Source organism: Leopardus geoffroyi, chromosome B3, assembly GCF_018350155.1.
Source record: "Leopardus geoffroyi isolate Oge1 chromosome B3, O.geoffroyi_Oge1_pat1.0, whole genome shotgun sequence".
Classification (NCBI taxonomy): domain Eukaryota; kingdom Metazoa; phylum Chordata; class Mammalia; order Carnivora; family Felidae; genus Leopardus; species Leopardus geoffroyi.
In genome coordinates, this window is record NC_059337.1 from 81,577,290 (window position 1) to 81,598,957 (window position 21,668).

General features: G+C 36.6%; 1 protein-coding gene across 8 annotated transcripts in view; it reads left to right on the top strand.

Moving 5' to 3' along the window:
• Positions 1-21,668, top strand: part of NUBPL (nucleotide binding protein like) — a 222,916-nt gene that overhangs the window by 165,824 nt on the left and 35,424 nt on the right. For 6 of the 8 annotated variants that reach the window (XM_045450635.1, XM_045450636.1, XM_045450638.1 and 3 more), the window contains one exon: positions 13,843-13,936. In XM_045450635.1, the coding sequence (XP_045306591.1) occupies positions 13,843-13,936 (94 nt within the window). Of the gene's footprint in view, positions 1-5,215; positions 5,632-8,443; positions 8,448-9,203; positions 9,211-13,842; positions 13,937-21,668 lie in introns of those variants that run through there. The other 2 variants (XM_045450641.1, XM_045450642.1) reach the window with 2 other exon arrangements.

Here is a 21,668-nt window from a genome sequence, read left to right on the forward strand (position 1 = left end):
AACTGATAGCCATGAAATATGGAATAAAAATAACTTATCTGGACATTGGTACAGAAACTAAGGCTGCGAAAATATGTTCCAAATGGTCTGTGTATATCATTATTATTTTATTTGAGAAACCATAGCTTACCAAGTAGCTGGTTTCTATATAGAATACAAGTTTGTGTTGAGTCTTACCATGAGCCAATTATTTTTCTTCTCTTTCATGACATGGCTTATACTTTCTACTCTGGCCTATATTTTGTTCTGTATGTGCCACTGGTGGCAGGGATATATCAGGGAAAATTAGATTACAAGTCCTATTGATTTATAAATTTTTGGCATAATTTTCGTTTGAGAAGGTTATGATGATACTTACCTAAGTAATATTAGTTTTCTCATTGTATAGATAGCAAAATGAGGTCTAGAAAGGTAACTTTCATCCAGATCATAGGTGATGTACTCAGTTTCATGAGGGCAGGAACTTGAGATATCTTGCTCACTGCTGTATTCTCTGTGTGTAGAACAGTGGTTGGCACATGTAAATGTTGCTCTTAATTTCTCAGGGTTAAACTTTGTACTGATTATTCTCTGTACCTACTTAGGTGTATTCTGACTTTAAGAATGTATATTAATGTATAATCTATAATATTAAGATAAATATGAGCACACCAGATACCTATATATTCAGGCAAGAACAACTTGTAGATACATTGCCACGTTCACTTGCTCATAAGGGTATAAGATTATTGTGAACAAGCCTAGATGTAATGACCAGTGTGCTTAAGTGAGAATGAAGGAACAGCTGCTCATTTAATGGTCTTTTAATGAGATGCATAAAATTCAGTCCATTTTCCTATTTCATTACAATTTAGTGATCTCAGGTTTCTTAGATGTCTTTTGGGTACTTCTGAAGTAATTATGTAGTTTAGGAAGTTGGAGATTGCTGAAGTTGATGAGGTGGGAATTAGATTGTTTTATGTGTTTATTTTCCCCCCATCCTCAATCCTGCTTCCCATCTATTATCTGTATCATATCCATTTGTATTCTCATAGATGTATTCCTTAATCTTTTTCAATATCCTTTGTGTTAAAAGTAGTTATAACTAAAACCTGCTGCATTATTTAGTTCCCCTTAGGAAGTCACTTATATTGTTTTCTTTTTAGCTTTGTAGATATCAGGTCTACTTAAGCGGAACAAGGTACAGGTCACTAAAATGTAGAAATTTAATTAATATATTCAAACAACAGATATGGCTTCTTCACTCCTCGGCCCTTATTTTTAGTGATTTATATATTTTTAAATTGTATTTTGACTGAATATTTTCATGCTTAGTTTTACTCGTGAGAAATTTCCCTTTAATTTGCAAAAAGCCATTTAAATCTGCTTATGTCATCTAGGCATATGGAGAAGATATTTTTAAGTTACTTGTTTCGATCATTTTGGAATGTGGTGACCTCACAAATGGGCAAATATTTTCTTAGCATTTGGTTAGAAGAATAAACATTGTATGCTCATTGAGAGAAATTTAAATTTTGACTTACATGATATGACAAGTTTCTGTTTAAAGTGATTTTTTTTCAGTGTTAATACAATTGCTTAATTATCTAGTGGCCTTTTATTTTTTTTTTTTTTTGAATCCATGATTTCATTTCCTCTTTGGATAAAAACCTCTGTAAAGCAGACAAAGGTTGTTTTTATTATCCCTATTTTGCAGATTAAGTTTTGGGCAAGTCATTTGATTTCTGAGTTTCATTCAGTTTCTTTATCTGTAAAATAAGAACATTGGTCAAGATAATCTCTGAGGTCCCTTCAAGCTCTAAAATTCTCTGTTTATACCATTGTAAAATACCAATATAAAAAAGATTATACATTGTAAAATGTAAAACATAAAAAATGTTTATACCATTTTTACATGCCAATGTAAAAAATCATTCATATTTTTAAAAGGGGGAGGTCTTATAAATATCAATTCCCATAGCAACTAAAGACATACCAGAAAAGAAAGCATATCTGAAGTTATGTAGTATGAGCAATACAGTAAGTCCAAAGTAAACCAATCTCACCTGTAGCAAAAGAAAAAAATAGGAAAGATTCTTTTAAAAAAAATTTTAGTATAGTTGACATGTGATGTTACATTACTTTCAGGTGTACAACATAGTGATTCAACAAGTTTATACGTTATTCTGTGTTCACCACAAATGTAGCTACCATCTGTCCCCAATGCATCACTATTGTGTATCATTGACTATATTCTTTGTGCTGTGCCTTTTATTTCCATGACTTATTTCAGTGAAATGAGTAATTGGAGGCCTGTATCTCCCACTCCGCTCCACCTCTTTTGCACAACAGTCCATCTTCCTCCCCTCTGGCAACCATTTATTCTTTGTGTTTATAGGTCTGTTTCTGTTTTTTGTTTGATTATTCATTTATTATTTATTTATTTATTTATTTATTTATTTATTTATTTATTTATTGGATTCCACATCTGAGTGAAACCATTTGGTATTAGTAATGCTTAGTCTGACTTTTTTCTTTTTTTTTTTTTTTAACATTTTATTTATTTTTGAGTGAAACCATTTGATATTAGTAATGCTTAGTCTGACTTTTTTCTTTTTTTTTTAAATTTTTTTTTAACGTTTTATTTATTTTTGAGACAGGGAGAGACAGAGCATGAACAGGGGAGGATCAGAGAGAGGGAGACACAGAATCTGAAATAGGCTCCAGGCTCCGAGCTGTCAGCACAGAGCCTGACACGGGGCTGAACTCACGGACTGTGAGATCATCACCTGAGCCAAAGTCGGCCACTTAACCGACTGAGCCACCCAGGCGCCCCTAGTCTGACTTTTTTCACTTAGCATAATACTTTCTAGGCCCATCCATGTTTTCTCAAATGGCACGATATCATTTTTTTTCCTGGCTGCATAATACTGCATCCCATACCACATCTTCTTTATCTGTTTGTCTATCAGTGGACAGGAAAGATTCTTTTTTTTTTAAAATATTTTTGGGGTGCCTGGCTGGCTCAGTGGGTTGAGCGACCGACTTCGGCTCAGGTCATGATCTCACGGTTTGTGAGTTTGAGCCCTGCATTGGGCTCTGTGCTGACAGCTCAAAAGCCTGGAGCCTGCTTCTGATTCTGTGTCTTCCTCTCTTTCTGCCCCTCCCCCACTCATGCTCTTTCTCTGTCTAAGAAATAAATAATTATTTATTTTTGAGAGGGAGAGACAGAGTGTGCGTGGGGCAGGGGCAGAGAGAGGGAGACACACAATCTGAAGCAGCCTCCAGGCTCTGAGGTGTCAGCAAGGAGCCTGATGCAGGACTCAAACCCATGAACTGTGAGATCATGACCTGAGCCCAAGTCTGACACTTCACTGATTGAACCGTCCAGGCACCGCAACAGGAAAGATTCTTAAGTGACAATTTTCTTCCATTCTTTTATTGATCCAAAATTTGTATTTGAGTGTGTGGTAAGCATCAGAATGATTTGAGCTTTTCTTTTTTAAGTGTTTTTTATGTTTTTATTTTTGAATGTTTATTTATTTTTGAGAAGGAGAGAGAGCACCCATACAAGGGCAAGCGGGGGAATGGCAGAGAGAGAGAGAGACAAATCCCAAGCAGTCTCTATGCTTTAAGCACAGAACCCAACATGGAGCTCAAACTCATGAACCATGAGATGGTGACGCAAGCTGAAATCAAGACTCAGACGCTCAACCGACAGAGCCACCCAGGCACCCCATGATTTGAGCTTTTTTTGTTGTTGTTGGCAGAGTATATATATCCTTGGCATGAGTGTTTACAGAGAGACATTTTTTATTAGTTGGAAAGTTAGATTAGACCTCACAACCTTTAAAGGTTTGTGATTGAATCCCCTCCCATTTCTTACCTCAGTGGCAATCCCTTCAACAACTTTTCAGGATTGCATTTATTTTATAAATTATGACATTTTATATAGATATAACACATTAATTTCTAGTTGAGCTAGGATGAAGTATTTTAGGATGGTAGTCAGAGTAGATTGTACTTCAATATAAATTTAAATATGAGTATGAGTTCTTTGAATAATTCAGCTAACTTTTCCAAAGGAAATATGATCACTCTATAAAATTTGTTCAGTATACCAGGCAGCTTTTAGATTTTTTTGTTTTTGTGTAGAATACTCCCTTTTTGGGGAAAAAAAGAGCTTATTTTGTTATTTTGGTGCTTTTTAATAAAATAGCTTTTACTCACTTTTTCCCATAAAATATCAGTTTTCACTTCCATAGTTGGAAGTGATGATTGTATCCCAAACACTTCATTTTACAGTTGAGAAAACTGAGGTCCAGTGAGATTAATTCTCTGACCCATGGTTATTTAGCCAATTAGTGACAAAAATGATTGGAATTTAGATATGCCAGTTTCCCAAACTAAAACCCTTCTATTTGATGCGTAGGTATCTGGATTTTTGTCTGTATTCTGTTAGATTCATTGTCTAGTTTTTTGCCAAACTCCCCCTTTCCAGTGCTGTCTCTCTCCTCTCCCCCCCCCGTCTCTGTCTCTGTCTCTCTCTCTCTCTCTCTCTATATATATATATATATAGAGAGAGAGAGAGAGAGTAATTAATTTTTGATTTAGAATTTAAAATCCAAAAGCTGCATTATAATAGCTCACACTTAAAATATAATGGCATATGGAGCTACAGTTTCTCACAGTTGGTTTCCTACTTGATATGATTTAGATCTTTAAATTTTTAGAATAAAATCTGAGCCAGTTTCAAAAATATTATGTTCAAAAGCTGTAGGTATTTTAAAAAATCTTTAAAGTATTCATTTTCTGTTCTTAGTCTTTATAAAAGGTTATTTACTTTGATTTAAACAATTATTTCACATAATTCTTTTGTATAAATGGTAGAATTATGATTATTCATTTAAAACAAAACCAGAATTAAATGGTAAATTATTGAAAGCTAAAACATTCTTTAACAGCACAAAGTCAGGAAATTTACAGTTAACATTTCCATGGTTACTAGAACCCTTGCTCTATGATATAAAAGACTCTTAAAGGATCATATAAGGAAGGAATACTAACTATACATACCATAAAAAAATTCTCAAAAGTAGAAGAAACATTATAATTAACCAGAAAATGGAAAAAAAAAATAAAGCGAATGAATTTTTCTATTTCTTATATTATCTGAGTAAATAATTTTCTCTGGGTCTATAAACTCTTTTATGTGTCTATTTTATTTTACAATGAAAATGTAATATAGTAAAGCTCATATGTTTGCTAGCAAAACTCTTCAGGGGCTTGAAGAATAGTGATGCTGTGCTGCATTCTGTGGGAGACTGGGAACATGACTTGAGTCCCACAGACAAGGATTTATATCACTGCCTCACCACTCACCAGCAGTCTGACCTTGGACAATTTGCTTAACTTCTCCAGTCCTCAGTATTCTTATCTGTAAAATAGAGGTCATAATGCCTGTTTTACAATGTTAGGTATTCACATATGTTAAAAGTATTTAGTGCCTAACTTATAATAGGCTCTCCCTAACAATTCTTTTCCTTCTGCTCTCATTTACCTGTTACTTGCAGACCCGCTCTCTGTCTCTTCCTTCATAGTTCAATTCTACCTGATGGACCTAAGTCTCAAAAGTAGGACTTCAGATGGCAGGTAACTAGAACTAAATAAACATGACTGAGACAGGTCTTTACACCATTCATGGCTAGTGCACTGGGTAGACTGGTCTCCTGGAGCAAGTGCTTCTCAAGTTCTATAATGTCCTTAAGAACATCAGAACCCCTGGACAATGTGTATGGATTCTCTCAGTGAGGCTCAGTGTAGCTTCTGTGGCAGCTTGGACTTTGACTTCTCCCCAGTACAGTATTTTTTTCTAGGGATATTCTTTTAAATAATATTTATAGTTTTATAGTTTTCCATATTAAACACAGTACTACCTGTCTAAATATATTTTATAAACTGTCCCAAATTAGGTTAATAACAGGATTTGTTACTCCTACTTAAAAAAAAAAAAGAAATTCTGAAACTTCAGCCTTTGAGTATATAAAAAGAGTTGTAAATGTTTTTAGTAATTTTTTAAAAATGAAGATATCTTGATTCTCAGTCAGGTTTATAATATTTCAGGGTTTTTGGTAGCAGTCCTGTCCTTTACTAACATATGCTCCTAGATTATGAACATCTGTATATATAAGCAGTTGGCCTAAAGAGGTACTCTAGAGAATTTAGAGAGATGTTCCCATAATTCACTAAAATGCTGTTACTTTGGTGGTTGTGTCATTATTTTCATGTTGTGAGGTTTTACTGTTTCAGCTGTCACATGCGTTTACATGGGATCATCTGCGGGCTGGCCTAGGAATTGGATAACCTTTTAAGTATTATTTCAGAAGCTAGATATAGAGTTACCAAAGGTTGACCCATATATCAACTTTTAGAGAAGAAGTCTTCTGTGAATTGATGCTGTCTCCAGGTTGGCATGGCCAGTCTGCCCTATAGCTCTGCTGGAACAACTGAGGAAATGGGAGGTGATGATAAAGGGAAAGCAAATGAGTAAAGTTTGTCTTCTTTTCGCTCTCAAAACATTACTGCTATCACTTGGGTTGGTAGTGCTTTTGGAGGGATTTATTCAAGTATACTCCTCCCACACCTCTTACAATAGAAAGGAACATGTTTGAAAATGAATTAGAGAACTTTATCATCTGACAGAAATGAAAATATTAGGGAAAATATATCATTGTAGCTTGAATAATTTGTTCTCATTTTATAACTGGGTGAACTCTCATCAAAACAATCTTCAAGAATAAGCTTATTATATTTTGTTGTATCATTTATTTCTACAAGTCTGTAAGCCATCAACTCAAGTAGAAATCTTTTGCTATTCAGATTATTATTGTGGTATTTATATTTAAATAATTTTACTTTTGTAGCAATTTTCATCTTAAAACCCAAATAAGGTATCATATAATTTTATGAATAAGCCACTGGGAAGAGCAAAAATATGGTTCAGATTTAAAGAGAACCACCTTGTGTTTTATTTTAGATTTATATTGTATATAAAAGATGACTCACATGGCAGAATAAAATTGTAAGAGACAATTTGACTCATAGAATCACTCAGTGAATGTTGATGGAACACTGACTAGGCATTATGGAGGAGATTGGATGTGGAGAGCAGAGTCCAGAGATGAATAAAGAAGGGTCTCTTTTTTAAGGAACTTATACTGAAGTTGGGGGGGATAGTTATGTACAAAAAAAATCATACTCTAGGATTTTTAGAACTTGAAGACCCATTAAAAACCTGAAAGTTAGTTGAATTGAAAATCCTAAGAGCTTGGGCCTAACAAATTTGTCTCTGGGCCTGAGACATGGTTAGCTGCATCTTGTATCCTAGTAGTGGCATGGTTTCATGTCGGCTTCCAAGCAAAGCACAAGTACTATTCTGTTTGCTACATTAGGACTATGCCTAACTAGAGTTGGAGAACCAGGAAATCAGGGACAGATGGCAGAACTTAGCCATAGGAAAGAAGTTGCAACAGATAGAAGGCCAGAATTAGACACAGGGACACTACCTTGAGATCTAGTATTTATGAGTCAAGTAGGCCTAAGAGTCAAAACCAACTCTTCAGTCAGTAACCAAGCGCAGACTAGAAGGAAAGAGGTGGTGTCTGGCCCAGCTCAAGTTCCTTTAAGGATTGGCCTTACTGCTTATGGAACAAGCACCATATAAATGGGCTGCCTGGACACAGCCCACTTTTAAATTATTCAGTCTAGATTTTGTTCCATTTCCCTGTTTTATGATTTCTCTGTTCGTTCTTTAGTTACACCTTTTTCTTGCCCTTAGAAGTTTAATTTTTCTTGGCTTCCACTTTGCCTCCAGCAGGCTTATAGCTTTGCCTCCCTTTCTTGGCAGTGATTTTCCTCCCTGTTCCTACAAGGCCCAAGGTCTACCCCTGCTGCTGTTTTTTTATCAGGATCATATTGGCCTTGCTAGAAGACCTAAGATTTCAGGGACACTCTCCCTTTGCTTTGGAGCAGCATATGGTGACCCTATAATGCTTACATGTGTCCTGTCTAGTGATGGTGAGGGAAACTGCCACCCTTGAGGCTGACTGTGGTAAACTGCTTGAGCTATCTGAGAACCCCAAAATGGAATGCAACTATGGGCCCTTTCTTTTCAGACTTACAGCTCAGCCTGTCTGCACTTGTGGTCCCAGTGTTCCCTAGGGCCTGGGAATCAGTAGGCCTGATTGCTACTGCTTTGGTCAGCTTCTGGAGGAAAGTGGGCCATGTTCTTTTCCTGTTCATAGCACCACCCTCTTCATAACTAATGCCCTGAAAAAGATAAATTACTTTATCTGCCCATACAGAAGATACACTTTTATCTCCTCAGAAAAGAGGGGATTGCCCTTATTTCAGTTTTGAATTACTTTCAGATTATTGGGCATCATTTTGAACATAAAATAGAAACTATTGTTTGGAGAAGCCATATCAGCTTAAAATCACCCCAATCGGTGTTAGTTGGGGATAGTTTCCTTTCCTAAGGTTGCCCATAAGAAAAGAAATAAAAGTAACACAGATTTAGTAATTATTCCTGGTGGCATAACTTTCAAGTGTTCGATATCTTAACAAACAAAGTGAAAGAACAATACGAGAAAGGCAATAACTTAAGTGGTGATGTTATAGTGATTACAAATACATATATATTTATAGGACAGATGAGAAAGCAATGTTCTAATGTTATTTAAATGGCTTTGAACAAAAGCTCAGTGACTACATTATATTTGGATACCAAAATTCTGTATCTCAAACACTTTAGAGGGAAATAAAAGTTATATGAAACATCTTTCACAGAGCCTCTCTCGGCAGACTCAGGTCTGAAGTCTTACCTCTGATCTGCATCTCATCCCATCCTTATGGCTACTGGCATTGTTTTTGGTCCTCCCATTATGCTGTTTATGTCCTCCTTCAAAATTAATGCACATGTTTGACTCTCAAACTACCTTGCTGAATTCTCTGTTGTAGTGCTGCCTCTTTATCCACAGGGCATCTCTGAACTACCTTGGTAATTCTACTTCTCGACTGATTTAGTCTTTCCTGATGAGATCCCTTTATTTTGGAGTCTGAGAGGGTTTTGCCAAAGGTGAGGTTACCATGAGGCTAATGAAGTTTAAACTCTGGATTCCATGCTTGAGATGCTGAGAGCTGTAGAATGTTCCAGGTGGAGAGAGGAAGCAGGTTGCATTTGGGAAGCATTTCTGTGTAAGCATTTATGTTATTCAAGAGATCTTAGAGAAAGGAAGTTGAATATCTAAAGCTCCAGCATTTTAGGGTGATTTCTTTTCACATTCTAAATAAATTTTGACTTTTTGTACCTAAATTTGCCTTCATAATTTTGTATTCTTATTCTTAGAAAGGATCACCCAAATTGTATATGCTGCAGGCCACACAAAATCCCATTAGGATCTGCCACTGATTTTTACTAAATGAGGTACCTGGATGTTTTGCTAGTACTTACCACCTACATTTAGTAACATGCAATTTATAAGAGTAAACAAACACTAAGTAGAATCTAGAGAATCCCCACATCACTCTAAAATCAGTGCTTTGGTGACTCTTTTACAAGAGAACTGGAACTTGTTGGTAGCCAGTATATTTCAGTGTTTGTATTAGTGAATGCTGTAAAAATGGAACTCAGATAACTGAGTTCAGTTCAGTTCAAGTCAGCCAGCCATTGTGGGATGCCTGCTGTGTGTGATCAAGGTACTGGACCAGAATCATTTTTTAGTTTAAATGCAATTTAAGATTCATTTGAAATTGTCTTAACAGTGAAGTATTTTTAGTTCCTTGGAACCCTAGTAGCAGTTCTCTTTAAAGAAATAAGAAATTGGAGCCAATGTGATAAATATGCTTAAATGCCGGGAAACAGTAATGATAAATTGTTGGCACCAATCATTTGATGTTTTCTGAAACAAAGAGACTTGTCATTCTGCCAGTGCTAGGGGTTTCAGTGAAGAGGATATACAGTGGAAAGTATCTTTTGTCTTTTCTGTAGATAGTTTCATAGATGAAGGCCATAGGTAAGTTTGGGGTAACTACTTTTCAAACCAAGGAACCTTAAATTGAAAATGAATTGTTATGCTCATCATTTCATCATTCTTTTTAAAATGGGTCATTTGATCAGTATCAAATACTTTGTGTTTGAGAAGTATCATAAAATTCCTGACAGACAAGATAATATATAATATCAGGTACTGATAAATGTTTTGAATACAAAGTCAGAGAAGGAGATTGATGGTTGGGGGTGGGGGTGCTGTTTTAGAAATGCTGTACTGACTTCTAGCTATTGCTTGAATTTGCCAAGCATCTCCCCATTGATTAGAACCTTTTCTGCACTTGCTGTTGCTTCTGCCTGGAATGTTTTGTTTCCTTCAGATGACCGCTTCAGTTATTTTCTGACTTCAGTCAGTTTAAAGTAGTGCCATTCAGGGGCGCCTGGGTGGCGCAGTCGGTTAAGCTTCCGACTTCAGCCAGGTCACGATCTCGTGGTCCGTGAGTTCGAGCCCCACGTCAGGAGCCTGGAGCCTGTTTCCGGTTCTGTGTCTCCCTCTCTCTCTGCCCCTCCCCCGTTCATGCTCTGTCTCTCTCTGTCCCCCAAAAAATAAATAAACGTTGAAAAAAAAATTAAAGTAGTGCCATTCACCATTCTGTTCTTTTTCCCTGCTCTACAAGTATACTTTACCATTTGCTTGAGAACCAAAGAGATCAAAATAAATTCTTTGATAAATCCTTGGCTATCTGAACTCTTACTGTTTGCTCTCTGAAATTCAGGAATTGAAGAGATTTTTATTTTTTTTTATTAAAAAAAATTTTTTTTAAGTAGGCTTCATGCCCAGCACAGAGCCCATTGTGGGGCTTGAACTCACAGCCGTTAGATTGAGAGTCAGATACTTAACCAACTGAGCCACCCAGGCACCCCTTGAAGAGATTTTTTAAAACAATCTTTTGTTTGATCTAGATATCTTAATTAGGAACCAAATAATTTCGTATAGTAAGAGATACTTATTTTCTTTATAGCACTTTTACCCACTGATTTGTCTTTGTATGTGTTTGTCTGCCTGACTTCCTCACAAAACTGTTAGTTCCACAGTGACTGCGAATGGCTGGGACTTTATTTTGCCCACTACTGCATCCCTATCACCTGGAACAGTGCCTGGCACCTAATCAATTCTCAATAAATATGTGTTGAATATATGTGTTGATACATGAATGAATCTATTTGACCCTGTGTCATCTAAATCTTAATTTAAAAAAATTTTTTAACGTTTATTTATTTTTGAGACAGAGAGAGACAGAGCATGAACAGGGGAGGGGCAGAGAGAAAGGGAGACACAGAATCTGAAACAGGCTCCAGGCTCTGAGCTGTCAGCACAGAGCCCGACGCGGGGCTCGAACTCACGGACCGTGAGATCATGACCTGAGCCGAAGTCGGATGCTTAACCGACCAAGCTACCCAGGCGCCCCTAAATCTTAATTTTAAAAAATATATGCTTATATTTGAAAAAAGCTTATTTCACATTATTAAGTTTTAAGAAGCAAGGTATGGGATTATATACACAGTATGATTGCCATTTAGGTTTTAAAAATCTTAAGTCTTTTCATGTGTTCATTCATTCATTCCTTGAAAGAAAACTCACTAATCATCTGCTGAGTGTCTAGTCTGTGTGTTAGGTATTCTAACTCAGCTACAGTTTCATGATACCAATCATGAAACACTAGTAAATGAATGTTACCCTTCCCCTTACTCATTCTTTCTAGCTATGTTGATCTTCTTTCACTTGCTCACACTAACCTATAACCTCTTTCCTTTGCACAGGTTATTTCATTATGTGCTTAATATCTGTCTCCTATATTATAAATTCTTTCAGCCTAGAAACCATGGTACCATTTAATCATCAACACCTAGCTCAATGCCTAATATGTAGTAGGGACTGAAACCTTCTATGGCTGAAGGAGTGAATGAATGAATGAATGAATGGATGTTTAGGAGACATACATAGTAGGAACACCATGTCTAATGAAAGTTAGGGGAAGTGAATTTCAAGTTGGGGTCTGAAGAATGAGGATTAATTAGCAAGTGAAGAAGGCTAGGTAGAGTGTTATGGAGCTTAAGCTCAGACTTCATCCTCAAAGCAGTAGAAGGATTTTATTAAAAAAAAAACAAAACATTTACTTATTTATTTTGAGAGAGAGAGAGCACATGTGTGCATGTGTACACATGCGAGTGGGGAGGGGCAGAGAGAAAGAAAGAATTCCAAGCAGGTTCCACACTCAGCCCAGGAACCAATGCGGGGCTCGATCTCATGACCACAAGATCATGACCTGAGCCGATCTCAAGATGCTTAACCAACTGAGCCACCCACACACCCTGAAATAGAAGAATTTTAAACAAAAAGTGGCACTAACAGATTTGCATTTTATATGGACCGTTTTTCAGTGGTGTAGGAACAAACCGGATGGACAATGTCAAAGCAGAGACACTCGGACGGTTTAGTGAAAGATGATTGTTGTCTCCATTGGATTCTCGGCAAGGGGTTAAGAGAAAAGTAAATACCCTTGAGAGATTTAAAAAAAAATTTTTTTTCAACTTTTTTTTTTTTTAATTTATTTTTGGGACAGAGAGAGACACAGCATGAACGGGGGAGGGGCAGAGAGAGAGGGAGACACAGAATCGGAAACAGGCTCCAGGCTCTGAGCCATCAGCCGAGAGCCTGACGCGGGGCTCGAACTCACGGACCGCGAGATCGTGACCTGGCTGAAGTCGGACGCTTAACCGACTGCGCCACCCAGGTGCCCCACACTTGAGAGATTTTTAAAAGGCAGAATAAGTGACTAGTGCCAGTGAGGGAAAGGGAGAAGTTAAGTATGATTCCATGCTTCCACCTTAGGCAAATGGGAAGATCGTACTGTGGACTTGGAGAAGCCATCTAAGGTGAAAAGAGCCTATGGAATCCTTAAGGCCTATATAAATTGAGGCTGAGCCTTAAGGACTTGGTAATATAGCTGAATTTTCTAGGTGTAGATGCTTAGAAAGATGCCTGGAAAGAAATAATCAAAATGTTAATAGTATTGGAAGTCTAGTTCTGTTTCTAAATTTTTCTTTTGATTAAGTTTTGGTTATCATTATTAGTGTGTTTTATGAAGGAATAGTAAACTTTAAAAAATTATATTAGGATCTGTCATAGGAAATGCTGTACCTAAAAACCCAAGGTTACAAAACTAAGGCCTTCCTAGGTAAAATATTGGCTTTTCCCAATGAAAATAAATTATTGGTCCTGAATAGAAGTCTACTGTGGAATGGGTTCATCTTTAGTGCATGTGTGTATGTGTTGAGGGCAGGGGGCAAGAGAGAAGGGGTCATTTGGAAATTTTACTGTATCATTAGTAGAGGGCCTGCTAGACCCAGGAACTGATCTCTTATTTATTCATTGTTTAAAAATGTTTATTTTTGAGAACGAGAGAGAGAAAGAGAGAGAGAGAGCACATAAGAAGGGGAGGGGCAGAGAGAGAGGGAGACACAGAATCCTTAGCAGGCTCCAGGCTCTGAGCTGTCAGTGCAGAACTGGATGCAGGGCTCTAACTCACAAACTGTGAGATCATGACCTGAGCCAAAGTTGGACACCTAATGGAATGAGCCACCCCTTACTTATTCATTTATCCTTAGCCTTCAGCATAGTCCCTTACACTTAGTAATGGCTTCAGTGAAAACTGTTGTTTTAGATTTGTTGTTAATATGTTTATTTTTGTTTACATCACTAATTCACTGCAGTTGTTATATAATGATGTTATTTGTGTCGTCTTGGTTTTTAGGTAGATTGGGGTCATCTGGACTATTTAGTTGTTGACATGCCACCCGGAACTGGAGATGTGCAGTTATCAGTCTCACAGAATATTCCCATTTCAGGTAATCTTAAACTTTAATTTGTGCTGTCTTTGGTATTTTGCTATTGCCATACAGAGAAACAGACTCCATGACAGGCAAACATTTTTATGTCTCAAAAACAATCATTTATAAATTTGTCTCTAGAGATCAGATTCATAAATTCAGTTTTTCAAAATATTAGCAGAATGAATGTATTTACAAAAACATGGTGGTGTTATAAATCTGTGTTCTAGAAACAATAACAAATATTGTTTAGGTAGAATATTGCTGTTTGCCTCACAGCTGTCATGCAGTGACAGCATAGTGCCTGATACATGGTGGACACTCAGTAAATATTCATTGAATAAATACTGAATACAAATGAACATTAGGAAAATTTGGCTTTTTGGTAAATATGAGTATGGGAAAGTTTTATATTCAGTTAATTATTTGATGTTAAAGTCAAGAGAGCAATAAACATACTAGCTTACATCAACTACACAATATTTCATTCTGGTAATAAATATCTTTTCTATGGTATGGAATTTAAATATCAGTTGTAAGCTTTTATGTTGAATCTGTTTCTAAGGATTTTCCTAAATTCCAGTGGAGAAATAATTGTAAATTTCTCTTATTTATAAGCACTTTGGGAAAGTAATGGAATTTTAAAATGGCATTACAAATCAGCTATCTATTGGCAATAAATAACCAAGAAATACTACTGATGCTTAATCATCAAAAGTTTTAGAAGCTAGATTTTTTTATAAGATATACACATTAGTCAGAAATATCAATACAGCATCATTAAGATGAATTTTTTTAAGGCTGCCTCAAAGGGCAATAAAATGAATATTTTTGATATTTAAATTTATATGTAACTTTATTGGAGTCGGAGATTTCTTCTTTAGTGAGGCAAGCTAGAAAGTAAGAGATGGGAGTAAAGTGAGGTAATAGAGGAAAGTAGTTGAGTGTGCCTTTTGCAGAATCAGCATACTAGATAGTCTGCTTTTTCTTTTTTTAAGTAGTTTTGGGAATTTTATATTTCTAAATCTTAAGAATGCTCGCTAAATATTTATTGAATAAAATGTGCTTTCAGCACCTTGAAATTCCTGTTGCATGCTCCCAAAATGCTTACATCATTCACGTGGATAATATATTGATACATTTGGGCGAAATTATCATGTGTTCCCTGAACTGGGACTTGGTACCTTGAAAAAGTTTAATTTACTTCACACAGATAAACTGATAGCCCTAAGAAATTTACTTTTGTTTACTCAGATAACAGCCTCTCTCTTTGGACAGGATTTATGATTATATCACTCTTAGAATTTATGCTTATATTCTAAAACCAACAGTGTGTAGATTAAGGTTAAGATTCCCTTCTTTGAAGATTTCTTTCTTATATGCTAAAATTTAACCAGTAATATTTCTTTATTCACTTCCTTTGCTGAAGAGTCTGCCCTATAATAAGTAGGTCATTAATATCATATGATAATAAAAAGTAGTATTTTTTTGTTGTGGTGGTGGTAAAACATAATATTTCAGTAGTATTGAGTATATTCATATTGTTGTGCAACCATCACCACCATCCAACTACTGAACTTTCTCATCTTCCCAAACTGAAACTCTGTATCTGTTAAATAATAGCTATTAATTCCCTCCTCTCCCTAGACCCTAGTAGCCATCATTCTTTAAGAAACAGTATTTTTTATGTTAAGATGAGGGAATGAGGAAAATTTATTTTTAAAGATAGATAAATATTGATATATCTAATATTGGCTTTATACTTTGTTAATAAAATTTTAAATCAACAAATATTTATCCATATAAAGGTAGATTCTAAGCCCTGTGGAGGATCCACAGACTATTAAATCACAAGCATTTTCCCTAGAGCATAGTTCTGTAACTTTTTTGATACTCAGACCTTTGAGATTTGATTAATATTGTGGGTTTTCTGCAGGAAGATGTACTTGTACCTACAGAAACACTATTTTAATGTGTCATTTTAGGAGGCTCACAGTTCTCAGGTTAGAAGCCCCAGCTCTAGAAGACAGAGCAAGGGGAAGGGCAGGGGGAACAAGTGTCTACTCTGAAAAGAACTACAATGCAGAGTGTAAAAAGTGCTGTATGAAAAATCTGAAATCTGTGCTGTGGGGGATCAAAGGACAAAGAGATCATGGATTTGAGGGGAATTGTAAAACTTAATGGAGATGAGATTTTTAAAATGTTTATTTATTTGTTTTATGAGAGAGAGAGAGAGAGAGAGAGTGCAGGGATGGGGCAGAGAAAGAGGGAGAGAGAGAGAATCCCAAGCACGCTCCACACTCACTGCAGAACCTCACACAGGGCGCAAACTCAAAACTGTGAGATCATGACCTGAGCAGAATTCAAGAGTTGGATGCTTAATGGACTGAGCCACCCAGGCATCCCTGGAGATAAGCATTAAAGAATAAATACAATACATTGTAGAGTATTCAAGATAGCACCATACCTTATTTGCTTTGCTTTTTCTTGGCCTAAGGGGAAGAAGTCAGAAAATGAAACTTCGGGTGTTTATAATTCTATTATAGAAACGTAACATACCTTTTACTTCCCAAGTCTGATCCATTAAAAATAAATAGGGCCAGGTATTAATGCTGCTTTTGAAAATTCATAAATTTAGTGATTTCTGAACATTGGAAGTAAAATTATTGTTTATCAGTGTTTTCTAAATTTTCTTTAATGAGCATGTATATATTTAAATTTTTAAAAAGTAAATAGAAAACAGTAATTCTTTAAGAACAGATTTCTGTATAAATTGGTGCCATGATTATTGCCTGTTATTAATAAACTACCATTTAAGGACAGTCTTTGATATATTAAATTTTATATTTAATTATCATAGGTATTATATTTTCTCATTTGCTTAAATATTTGAAGAGTTAGGCAGCTTTCCGAAGATCATACAGTTAATGGATCCTACCTGAGGCTCATACCAGTTCTGATAAAGTGTAAAGCCCAGGCTGTCAACCTCTACATAAAACTGTTCTAATACAAAGTCCAACACCGTTTGACTCACTGATTTTCTGAGTTTAGTTCTAGTCTATTCAAACCCATTTAAGTAGAAATTACTCTATTCTCATTGATCTCTGATAAAAATAAATTTGTTCATGAATATGCCTAAACCTGTGCAATCCTATATGATATACAGCCAACGGTTTGTATGAGTGTTTACTAGGTTCAGTTTTGTTTCTGTTTCAATTCCTGAGAGATTGCTTTGAGCCTCTTTAACTTGTCTATTCCAGGGAAGGTCTGGAGACAGTCTAGAAGCAGTTTCCTTTGGCCTGTAGGAGTAGAGCTCCAAATGATTCTTGGAAAGACCACTGTCATCTTTGGGCAGATCATTTGGCTAGTTTCCAGGCATGCTGGCTATCAGTAAGAGTTGTAGCGGTCAGTTGTTAGTACATTCATACTGTGGATTATTATGTCAATATTAAAGTTAACAACAATGAAAAGACTGGATTTTCTATACTGACTATATCTTAATTTTATACTTCGAAAAAAATCCAGCAGTAAAAGTATCCTACCAAAAGGATGTAATGGGGTTGGGGTAGGAGGCGGGAGGATACATGTGATTGTGATTGTGTGTATGTGTCTGTGTGTGTGTGCATGCACACTTGTGTGTGTTAAATGCTTATGAGTTCCTGAGGTTTGGTTTAATTCAGGCCAGCATCATTTCATAGGTAACAAATCTGAGCTGTCTACCAGGAAGTGTACCAACCAGAGAGTTGCTGGCCTGGCTTGAATCATGGCTTTCATCAGTTTATATTATCTGGAACAGCCTGTCAGATTCATATCTGCCTTTCTAGGCCTAACTGAATTATCTCTTCTCTAATTATGAACCAAATTTTCCTTTTCTCTTATATTTGACTTTAGAACTCTTTTAAGATACTGTGTTCTACCTTTTCTTATGTCCCATATCCTGTAAAACATATAAGCCTTTTAGACTCCCATTTGAGCCCCTCTGTGATTTGACTTCCCTCTCCTTCCTGCCAAACTCCTTCACATAATCTGGAATCCCTTCCCAAAACCCTTATGTAGTTACTGCCCCCTGTTTCCTCCCTTACAAAGGCTCTGTCTTTATATACATTTGACCCTCATTTAGACTATCTTTCTAATCAGTGGGTATCCATATCCTGCATACCCTTTATTTCAAATGTCTACTCCCTGTCATCTTTCTCCTATCCATAGTTGGGAATCATTTCTCTCTCTTTGGAATTTACATAGCATTTCATTTAGACCACTTCTGTAGCACTTCTCATGTTCTCCATTCATAACCTGCATAACTGTGTTATCTTCTGTAACAGACCATTTACTCCCTGGGGGGCTAAGGATTTGTTTCATTCTTCTTTGTATTTTTCACAGTGCCAAACTCTGTTCCTTCCTGTAACCACTCAGGAAATGTTGAATTGGGGAATGAGTGTTTTATCTGTGTATCTGTTTTATCTTCTCAAATAGGATGTAAGCTGCCTGAATGCAAGAACTTTTTCCTATTCATCATAGGACTTACAGTACCTTGAGCAGTAGCTTATGCAATTAATAGTGATTGAATAAATAACAAAGCTATTTGACTAGCTATCACTGTTTATGTAAACAGATTTGTACCTCCTTATCGTTCTTACCATGCTGCTGACTCACTCCTGTGATCTCCTCCACCCCAACTGCTCTTATCCAGGTGTTTTTTTTTGTTTTTTTTTTTCAACGTTTATTTATTTTTGGGACAGAGAGAGACACAGCATGAACGGGGGAGGGGCAGAGAGAGAGGGAGACACAGAATCGGAAACAGGCTCCAGGCTCCGAGCCATCAGCCCAGAGCCTGACGCGGGGCTCGAACTCACGGACCGCGAGATCGTGACCTGGCTGAAGTCGGACGCTTAACCGACTGCGCCACCCAGGCGCCCCTCCAGGTGTTTTCTTGTATAAGTTTTAAAAAGTATTTATTAAAAACATGCATTTTATTTTACTCTCCTTTTGCGAGAAACATACTTTCATTTTAAGGATTTATTTCTGCTGTCCTTTTTCCTCTTTATGTATAATAGCTTTGTGGTCAGATGATATCTTTTAGTATTTGTTTTGGTATCTGGGAAATAGTGTTCATGTGGACACTTGCTGTTTGGTTACATGCAGGCTCTGTATTAAATTAGTAGTGAGAATCACTAGCATTGCTCCATTCTAAGACAATAATAAATTCTCTCGTTTACTTCCAGGGATGCTTAGTAAGGTGCTAACTGCCTCTCTCTTTATCCTTACCTATGGAATATCTGCCTACACAACGGACTTAAAAGGGTCAAATTAGAGAATGTAGAAGTTCTATCTAAATGTATGTATTTTTAGAAACTACTTGAAGGCTTTAAAAGAGTTTTTTGGTGGGATGGTGGTGGTGAGATGTTGTGAATTAGAAAGAGCCTTTGTATCAACTTTGCATATGTCTAAGCCATTCTTGAGAATGAAATGAAATGATATGTTTTATATTTGGAAAGAGACATCCTTTTGGAAAATTTATGGAGGCAGACCTATATAAACAAAAAGATCCTTTTTCTGAATGCTAATTAGCAATTCTTTGTATGAGTTCCCTTTTTTGTTTGTTTGTTCTATCAAATAGATGACAAGCTCACTATAAGAAGAAACTTGAAGGAAAAAAAAGCCCTCCTCTTATTTGTGTTAAAAGTATTGTGTACCAACACAGTAATAAATATGTTGACAGCAGTATTAGTGGCTAATGATTTAAATTTGAGCTTACATGAGCTATTGAATCATTACAAATACCTAGTAGTTGTAGTAATTGCTAGAGGGAAAAGAGACAGAATAAAGGATGGGAAATAACCAATTATAGTCTTTGGATTTGCTCTTATTGAACTTGCCATGGGAAAAAGGCAGAGTTGTCAGTGCTGGTTTTATTTTTCTTACTCCTTTTATTTTTCTTTTTTAAGTGATACAGTTTGCTGGGGTTTTGCTTGTTGTTTGTTTAGCTTGTAAATTAGTTGTTGCCATACACTGAGTTGGGTGCATTCCAGGGTTGACTTCTGGGTTTTTTAAGACATGAGCTCTTAGGAATTTTTGAACACTTATCTGCTCTTCCATAATAGAAGAGGATTAATATTTCTTTGAGGAACAGTATAAGTGCCTTGAACATTTTGAAAATACATGCACTGTGCTAGTATTTGAATTCTGATGGATATTACCTAATTTTTTCTTTCTTCCTTTGCTTTTTTCCCCCTCCTTTGCTTTAACTGAAGTCCTTTGCATGACTATATGAAGACTATCTTAATTTGATTTGAGCTCTTAGAATTAAGTGAAGAGTGGATGCTTCACATCAAGTATGTGAAGCACATTTTCTAAGAGACTGGAGAGTTTTAGTAAGTTGTTTCTATTATGATAGCTGTATTAGTCAGGGTCCTGACAGGAAACAGATGACATACCTCAAAAGGAATTAACAGAATGAAGTTAATGAAGGGACTGGTAATGAAGTGTGGGCAGCATTAAGGAAACCAGCAAGAGAAGGTGAAGTACCCAGGGACTAGTGACAGTGGGAAGTTATTGCTGTTCCTCTGCCTAATGGGGCCTGGGAATGAACTGTGTCGGTAGAACCTTGGGACTGCTGGAGCCATGGAAGAGGGGCTGCCTGTTGGCTGCTGTGGCCACAGAGGGACTCAGCCAAGGACAGAACTACTGCAAGGCAGGGAGTGCATGAGATAGGTAAGAATACTGCAATCTCTTTTTCCTCTCAGAGTCTTATATCCTGCTGGTACCTCCTACTGGCAGATCCCTATTGGAAGCCACAGGCTAAGGGAACTCTGGTGGTACAGTCCACAGAGACCAGCTATCCAGGCACTGATCAGGATAGAGAGGGGTGGGGAATGAAGCAGAGCTTAGTGAGGGGAAGGAAGTGGAGTGCAGCAAGTGCAAAATAACTAGAACACCATCTCCTCTTGGTCATCCTCCTTATAATTGTTCATTAGTGGCTTCCAAGGGATGAAATGCAGAGCAAATATTTGTGCCCTCTAAAAGTCTGCAGGCCAATACAGATACTAGTAGTACAAAGTAGCAAAACTCCATACTATCACAAGGTAAAATTTTACTGTTATCAAGTGTATGAACAGAATATTTATTTGTAGATAAACAATGATAGAAGTACATTTTGTATAGTGGGGAATAATAGATGGAAGAATTTATTTTGATAGGATAGAGCTATGAACAAAAGTTGCCCTTCACTTTATTAATTAAAAATTGATGTAGGAGTGAAACTTTTGGAAACAGTTTTTATAATAGAAGGGACAAAGATTGAGCAGTTGAGAGGGGAGCCATCATGGTCCTTTCTTTGTTCCCTTTCTTTTTCTTTCAGGGAAGGGCAGAAGTGGCACAGAAAGCAGCCAAATAGTCCTAGTATGGGTCCCTCCTAGAGAGGGAGTTACTGTATATGGCAGAGTAGTCAGCTAGATAATATGCTATGTTTGAGCTCAAGAGAAGCTACACTGGCAGACTAAAAATGACAAAAATAAGGTGATGCCCTTTCTTCCTGTCTAGGGCCCTTTCTGTCTGGACCGTATGGATAGAAGGAAGACCAGAGGCCTTTCTACCTCTCACTCATTTAAATGAGATGAGGTCGGAATTTTAAATTAAGTCACTTTAATATTTCACTCACTGTTTAAAGTGAAAGTCATTTATTGCTTGTGAAAGGCATTGGGCAATTGCTACACTAACTGAACTCCTATTCACTTATCAAAGACACATGAGA